The sequence below is a fragment of the Ambystoma mexicanum genome, chromosome 11 (genome assembly GCF_040938575.1).
Source record: "Ambystoma mexicanum isolate Mex_15411 chromosome 11, UKY_AmexF1_1, whole genome shotgun sequence".
Lineage (NCBI taxonomy): Eukaryota > Metazoa > Chordata > Amphibia > Caudata > Ambystomatidae > Ambystoma > Ambystoma mexicanum.
The window spans coordinates 1,394,819,648-1,394,828,348 of NC_090934.1; the positions used below are offsets into that span (position 1 = coordinate 1,394,819,648).

Below are 8,701 nucleotides of genomic sequence, written 5' to 3' on the forward strand. Positions count from 1 at the left end.
ACCTGACGCAACATCCAGCCTCAGATCACCTATAGATAAGTCCCCACCTTGCCAACTGCTTTCTAAATGAAACAGCAGATACTGACAAAATTCATGCCGCCTGTCCTTCCTATTCTCCACAGGAACGGGCACACCTAGGACCTCGATTTCCTCACAGTGTACTTTGACACTGCCTCCATTCGAGCCACTGCGCTCCCAAGAACCAGTAAGGACCGGCTCTTTCCTCCTGTGACTCATGTCACTTTCTTACTGTTAGATATTACCTTTTTGTCTCACTCCTAAAACAATCCTGTCTGTTTACTCCAACAGACCTCAAAAGATACCTCCACCCTTGGAATCATCTTGTTCTGATGAAGGCCATTCCATAAGAGCTCACTTAGCTCACCTCCTGGCCGAAACACTGTCGTGTTGACTTTCTGTATTTTGTGTGTAGTTGTTGTTCAACCCTACATTGTTCTGACTAATTGTCCGCCGCTAAATGTTCTATCACATCACTAAGTCTGCTGGTCTCCCTCCCAAGGATACCTTAGTGGACATGGAAGCAATAGATTGATACTACAAATATTCAGCATTTGTACCCTACAACCTGGTTACTTAACCTTGCAAATGTACACTGGCTATTGTATCTTTTGTCCCAGATTATGTGTATTGAAAACACCCGCTGCAATCTAATTAAAACCCTATTGCAGTCCACAAAACTGTTCCGTCAAATATCTGTCACAACTATTGATATTGGTTTAATACCACTACTCACAGGTGGTTTTTATTTAGGAGTTGGTTCATCTTGTTTTCAGCAGTAAGACTCTTATGTCCTTACTCAATTTTGTTCTACTCACATACAAGTCAACCACCACCGGTATGCCGGCCCATCTGACAGCCAAACTAAAATCATTGGGCAGCGCAAGATGATATCGCAATAAGACCATTAACAGACTGGAAACTAGACTAGCTCACAAGGAGAAAACTCAGAAACAGTGCTTCTCTGGTTATGGTCTGGTCCTGTGGAACTTCCCCAGAGTGGCAATCTGGACTTCTTAAAGTCTCCTTCAGTTTAGAAAACAATTGATGAGCTAGAGCTTCCAACAATACCATGGTGTAACCTAGATTCTAGCTAACTTTTGAACACCCCCATCCAAACATTATACTCTGATAATTAGTACTAATGTTTACTTTCTGAAAAGTGTATGCGCCCTTTTCGTTTGGGTATTGCTTGGAGACAATTGCCAGACAGACCCTGCATACGGGTCTTATAATCAACAGCCGCCCTCCTTGGGTGTTGTTCGTAATGTTAGATGCCACCTGTTACATATAAAGCCTGCCATGCACTATTTTACAACCTTATCTCTAATTGAATTCTCTCATATTACATTCCAGTGTATTATTTACCAATTTACTACAAACAGGGGCAATACTTGTTCTCTCTTTTCCACCGGAGGCCAATCTGGTATGGCTCCGGGTGGGAGAAATCCTTTCATCAAATTCTCATTTTGTGTCCCCATCACTCATTCTCTACACAGCCGATTCCTGACTCTGACCCCTATGTCAGCGGTCTCGGCTTTACCAGACCATCTACAGCTGTCAGCAAAAAGGGAATCCAATTTGATTATTTAGTTGGTAAAGTCTGCAACTCCTTCAAATTCTTGAACACCCTTCAAGGCCATTGCACACCCACAAATTACTTAATGTAGTATCACTACCACACTAGTAGTGCCTTTCATGAAAGTTCTGCCTGCTAACAAGGGAAGCTCTCTGCTCTTCTTTTGATTACATTTTCTTCTGGTCAAAACAATGAAAACTATACATTCTTTCCAACAATCACTAAACTTTGCCCATTGTACAGCTCCCACTGCAACTGGTAACTTTTCCTCAGAGTTGTACATTGAATATTCACTTTCACAGTGCTTAGAAGCAAGAAAGCCCCTACTATGAAGCACCATACCAAACTTGGTTTTATTGCATTGTTTTGCATATGAGAATTTCTTTAGCAGAGGGGATTTTGGTCTGAAGCATGGGACTTTAAGTCTGCGGCAGCTACATTGCTTATGTTTGCATCAAAATGTGTATGCACAAAGGCTGCGAATTTTTCTTAAGCAATAGCTGGGAGGAAGGAGGTTGCTGATAAGTCTCCTATAGGGAAAGGGAAGAAAAGAAATGGATCCGATTAGGATCCTCTTTTTTTTTTAGTGCGTGTTTCCAGGGGCGATATGGGCCTGCTTAATATGGTGTTCTATTGCAATAGACATTTAAGATGATATATTCTGTTATTTATTATAGGGTGGTAATTTTGTGTACTTAGTACTTGTCTGATAATACACGAGGCTTAGATTTGTTTTATTTTGGCATATTAGGTATTCAGAGGCAAATTGTGCCAGAATAACCCTTAATCTCATTCATAAAACTGAAAACCTGGTCATTTTCATTAATGCTCACAAAGGACTGCACTGTTTTCTTGGTGCATACCCAGTGATTCTGAATATGTTTTTTGTATTATTATTGTTACAGTTATACAAAACAACTTTTCAATAAATTATTTAAGAATGACATAAATCACATATGGTAGAATGGTAGCTCACATATGAAAAAAATAATAGTTCAATCGTAAACTTTTAAAAGAAAAAGGAGAAAAAGAAAAATAGAGAAAAGAAAAAAGGAGGGAAAAAAGAAAAGCAGAACTATTTGTTTAAAACAAGTAATAAAACTAATGGTTTAAATGTATCAGGAAGAGACACAATCCGAAAATCAAAAGAGATAGAAAAGAAAAGTGAACAATAAAAGATAAAACAAGCATAACATTAAACCAACAACAATATAACTTTAAAAAGCTAAATATGTGACATCAAAATAAAAATAAAAGTAAAATATTGAATCGTAAAGATTCATCAAGCATTCTGAATACGTATTACAAAGTGGTGTTAATTCCTGGAATCCTCTTCCTCCTCTGAATCCTGTTTTACCATTTCTCCAAAGCTTTTATAGGTAAGCAACACATATAGTTTGGACTACTGTGTCCTTGGCAGCCTATTTCTCTAGACCTTTCACATGCACAGTCTATACATGTTGTGTCCTGGTCAATCATGCCTTTACTCTCAAGCACCTCAGACATCCATGTAACATATCCACATGTCATTATTGACATCCTTTCCATTCACATGTTCACACATTGAAATTGTCCTTTTACTCCTTACTCTTCCTATCCCATCTTCCTTCCATTATTTTCAGTTTCCTCCAGCAGAGTGATCTCAGGGCGGGGACACAATACTCCCTAAAGCTTGGACAATGAGAGGTGCTTTGAGACCACTATGTGGTGATTCAGCCCATTATAAAAGCTCCATAATTCATATACTACTCTAACCATATATGGCTAACGCAAGTCATCTGGCCTTTGAACGTCATAGATAACATAACAGGCGTATTTGTAAAGCACCTTAATGGAGCTCATTTTATTGACCTGGCAGGAAGAAGGGCTGAGTGGACCTGCTGGGATTCGAACCTGTGACCATGAGGTCAAGCACAGGCCCCTGTAGTCGATGCATTAGTCCACTGAGCCACAGACTCGGCTCAGGCAGGTCTTGTTATTCTGAAATACGGCTTGAAAAGTAGACAAGTGAAAGAATCTTGACAGATCTGACAAATGTGCATGTAGTGTGCATGTGATTGCATGTTATTCATTGTGTACACGCTCTGCATGTAAAGTAAAGCAGAGCCCTCAATTGTGGACAGTTGCCTTTAGGGTTGATAGAGAGATTTACACTGGCTCTGGTTCCACCATTAGCAATGTACCCCATAGAACATGGCCAAACCCTACGAAAAGAAATTTGGCTCAACTGTCACATAGTCACTGACATAGCAATCCATGCCGCACCTGAACAGAATTCATACTAGGGCTATGGTAATTTACTCTATGCTAATAATGGAACAGTGGCTTGAAATGATCAGCCTATTCGCCTGCAATGCTCTTTTTATTTCATGCCTGTTCATACTAGGATCTGCTGAATGGCCATTCGCCGCACAGCTTTTTGAAGCCATACCAATGCAAGTAAGGCTTCATATAAACATCAAGTAACATAACATAACATGTATAACAAATTGGGTTAGCTGGGAGCCGGGCACATCAGGATGTGTACCTCAAAGAGGCTGGGCCCATCACATGGCGACCAACAGAGTGGACAGGGGGCAGAATCTGTAACAGAATATCCCACGGGGCCATCACTGGGCAGCATGGAGAGGCAGGACATTAAAGGGCCTGTCATAAGATTACATGGAGAGGGGGCAAAGGGGGCAAAGGGGGCATGTATCCCAGATCAGATGAAAAGGGCACCGGGCCTGTCACAGGGCAGCTCCAATAGGGGAGCAAGGGACAGGTGTACCAGATGGGTGATGGTGAGGTATATCAGTGGGCAGACTAAAAGGAGAACTGGCAGGCTGATCACGGGTTTAAGTGGGTGGGAGCTAATTAGGACAAAGCCACGGAAAGGGCCAATAATAGCTCATGGACAAGCTCCTGTCAACATCCTGCCTTGATTTTCCGGACCCAATTTTATAGCACTAAACGTCAATGAAAAGATTGTGAGTGCAATACTGCTCTTACTCAGTAAATGTCAGTATCACCCCGGAGCACTTGGTGTTCAAAAGTGTAATTTGTTGGCGGTAGCAGTTATGGGTTGAAATACAATTAGGCAGCTTCCACACTGCCCAATTCTGACCATTTGCTCAGGGCAAAAGCGGCATACACTGTATACATGTGTACGGCACCTTTCACCCTACACATTTGCACTCTGCCATGCAAAGTGAGTAAATGCTGCTTGCCATGCTCCCATGGCAGGCAGTGTGTACAATTGCAATTAAACAATCCCATAGGGATCCCCAGGTCATGCTGCCTGCCATGTTGACATGGCAGGCAGCGTGTACCATTACAAATAAACGCTGCCCAACATGCTCACGTGTCTGGCAGGGTTTGTTTTAATTGTGAACTTACCATGCATGAATGGTAAGCAGTGTTCACAATTACAAATAAACAATGTCCAACATGCGAGCATGTCAGGCAGCGTTTAATTGTAATTGTACACGCTGCAAGCATGTATAGTGGATCCCTATGGGGTGCACCGGCTTTATGCATAAAGCTGGCGGACCCCATAGGGATTTTCAACATTTGCACCGGAATGAAAATGCATGCAGCATTTATATGGCAGAGAGGAAGCAAGGAAGGTGGCGGAAATGCAAGTTGTTTTTCGCCCCTCCTCTCTGCCATACAAATGATTGAAAATGTGGCGTGATGTGAATGAAAGGCGTTAAAGCCTTACTCATGGCTTTTGCACCTTCCATTCACGTTACAACTCAATTACTACATTTGCATTTACTACATTTGCAGTCAGGTAATTTATTTTGTTAAGACTCTGAAGAGAAAATATAATATGGACATACGTCTGGCCATTGGAATCATTTAATACAATTATTGAATACATACAAATCATGGATTTCATTAAAAAGAACTGAGACTTTGGGAACTTCTGCATAGAGCAATTTTTATATTTGAATTCTTTTCACCGATTTTTTTGAATGAGGGTAATCATGTTATAATCAACACACCCTTTAAAAGAGATTTTACTTCCTTTCATGTCACGTCCACAAATTCGGCGTTGTCTGTTAGTCCACTCCTTTAGCAACATAGGCCACCCATTTACAAAAGTCCCGTAAACATTTGCGATTCTTAGGCTTTGCCAGACACCTCAGACCTCACCCACAAATATTGTTTCATCCGTCCTTAGAAAACCCCCAACCCCCTTTCCATGTCTGATCCTTCCTAGAGGGGTCAACATCGTAGAGCTCAAGTGTCAGGGCCACAGTGGGCCTCATTACGACCCTGGCGGTAAGGGGTTAACGCCAGCGTTAGCTGCGCCGACCCCTTACCGCCAATTACGAGGTCCCTTAGCGCCATGGCGCTTTTAACACCTGCTTTTAGCAGGTGTTAAAATCCATGGCGCTAAGGGACCATGGAGTTAATTACGCCACCGTAATTTACGGTGGCGTAATTAACGCCTTCCCCACTCCCATTATGCCCTATGGGGCAAAAATGGGAATGGGGAAGGGTAAATGGGGATTGGGGACTTACCGCCCCGCCAAGGTCGGAATGGGGCGGTAAGTCCGCCAACCACCATGGCGTAAACGAAGTTTACGCCATGGTGGTAAAGTCACGGCCCAGGCGGTAACTTACCGCCTGGGTCGTGATGAGGCCAGTGGGCCTCATTACGACCCTGGCGGATTTTTTCCGCCATCGACGGACTTTTCCGCCATGGCGTAAAGTCCGTTTACGCCATGGCGGATGGTGGACTTACCGCCCCATTCCGAGGTCGGCGGGGCGGTAAGTCCCCATTGACCCATTTACCCTTCCCCATTCCCATTTCGGCCCTATAGGGTATAATGGGAGTGGGGAAGGAGTTAATTACGCCACCGTAAATTACGGTGGCGTAATTAACACCAAGGTCCCATAGCGCCATGGATTTTTACGCCCGCAAAAAGCGGGCGGAAAAATGACCATGGCGCTCTGGGAACTCGGAATTGGCGGTAAGGGGTCGGCGCAGCTAACGCTAGCGTAAACCCCTTACCGCCAGGGTCCTAATGAGGCCCAGTGTCTTTTATAATTTGCAGCCCTGCGCCATCTGTTGGCAGTCTTGGGGTACTGCAACCTCATCCCTAATATAGGCACCTATAGAGGTAAAAACAAATGCTGTATAAATAGTCCGAGCATCACATGGACACTGGCGAAAAACACTCTCTAATTACATATTTACGTTCATTAGGGGTACCTCGAATGTCAAGGGCGGTACATCTTATCCCAGGAGGCACTGAAACCGGTTCAAGGTGATGAAATGGTGCGTCACATAAATATGTAACGCAAGCGCAACGCGTAAGTAAGGGACAAAACGACATACCAAGTGTGACCTGTAGAGACATATCAAGCCCAGGGTGAGGGCAGGGATGATCCCAGTGGACATAGACAAACTGTGTCCATTGTATGCACGCCAATAATGACGAGTGAGTGACCACATAAATAGTGTGAGCAATGGCTATATATCCTTAGGGAGTCTTACCTACTCCAGTCTGATAGCACAGCAAGTAGAGTGCTCGCTTTGACATCTGTGCAGAGCCTACCTGAATCAGGTTCGAATCCCGGAAGGGCCAAACTCAGCTTTTCATCCTTCCAGGTTGATAAATGAGCACCACACAGATGACTGAGGGTTCATAGCAGTATATAATAACTAAATTATTAATTATTATTACCCCCTGGCAGATACATAGCCAGTGTAACATACGATGAGGAGTGACTGGCAGGCGCATTTCCAGTGTGGTTGGTGGATATATACCCACTGTGACCAGCGAGATCCAAAATGGCTGACTGATACATACCCAGTGTGACCCTGGAGCTATCTACCCAATGTAGCCCTGCAGCTATGTCCCCAGAGTAACCGTGGAGATACTTGCCCAGTGTAACCAGTGGATACATACTCGGATACGTTTCAAATGTGACTGGCACAGCCCTATACCCAGGGTCGTTGATAGATATGGACCGATTTGAATAGACTGGCCACCTCCCCAGTATGTCAGGAGGGCACATACCTAGTATCATTGTCGGGCGAATAGCCATTATTCCCCAGTGCGGCATACCCAGTGCCATGGGCATCGACAAACTCAGTGTGACGGAAGATGCGTACCTCACGTGATGACCGCTGGGTACATACACACACCCGCATATCCAGTGTTACCGAATGGCACATGCCCAGGGTGACAGGAGGGTACGCACAGAACGTGACTGGTGATAGTTACCCATCTTGACAGCGCCTACATACCCAGTGAGACAGCACGGCTCCAATAGCTCGGTGGAGGGTTCTCCCTGTGAGCCCCCAGGCATTTCTGCAGCTGCTTAAATACTGTGTCCCGGATCAATAGGCGAGTGCTCGAACGAGCCCTGTGCATCCCCGAGCCCCTCGGCATTGATATGCTAAGCTCCCACCTGCCCTGGACTCAGGATCAGGCGACAGGACAGAACGGGTGCCCGCGTCCTGCAGTGCTGTCACTTTCACTCGCCCACTTCAGCAGATTGTAAAGCCACGCAGGAACGCATTGACCGTGAGCTGTCGGATCTGTCAGGCGCACGAGAGGATTGCAAGGGAGTTGCGTGTATATAGGGGCGGGGGGCAGCGAGGAGGGCGGTGTTAAAGACCCCTTTTTCTAGCATGGTTCTCGTGTATATCATTTCTAGCATCCAGTTTAACCCACCGGGCGTTAACGAAAGATTACTGACAGTTAAGGGGTTCTGTGTTAAAAGCAAATAAAGCAAACCTTTCTAGCGGGGGGGGGGGCGGGGGGGGGGTGTTGCTGGTGGGTGGTTGGCAGTTAGGTACATAGGCAGCAAAGGGGTTGGAGAGAATTCTAGAGCCTAGAAGACAGGCATGACTGCATACGCTAACTGCTGCTTTGCCACGTCCCTGCCCCTAATTGGGGCCCCCCACCCCATTTCTGGCACATAACACTTTCAGGTAGTGGTTGCTGTTGATTTTTGAATTGGGGGCACAGGGTGGTGGGTGTAAATATTTGCAATAAATGAGAGTGGCAGAGTGTACCGAGGAAGCCAAACCAACATAGTGAGGATCCGGAGAGTCCCTCCTCCCCAGAACAATTTTTTGAATAATCGGTTAAACGGTGC

The 8,701-nt window shown here is 44.8% G+C and overlaps 1 protein-coding gene across 2 annotated transcripts in view; it reads right to left on the reverse strand.

Annotated features, from left to right (window-relative positions):
* LOC138504481 (gamma-crystallin C-like) overlaps nucleotides 1–8,140 on the reverse strand; it is a 99,489-nt gene extending 91,349 nt beyond the window's left edge. Inside the window, exon 1 of one of the 2 annotated variants that reach the window (XM_069625013.1) lies at nucleotides 7,845–8,041. In XM_069625013.1, coding sequence (XP_069481114.1) covers nucleotides 7,845–7,906 — 62 coding nt within the window. In that variant the 5' untranslated portion in view covers nucleotides 7,907–8,041. Of the gene's footprint in view, nucleotides 1–7,844 lie in introns of both variants that reach the window. The other variant, XM_069625012.1, reaches the window with a different exon arrangement.
* Between the last annotated feature and the right edge of the window lie 561 nt (nucleotides 8,141–8,701).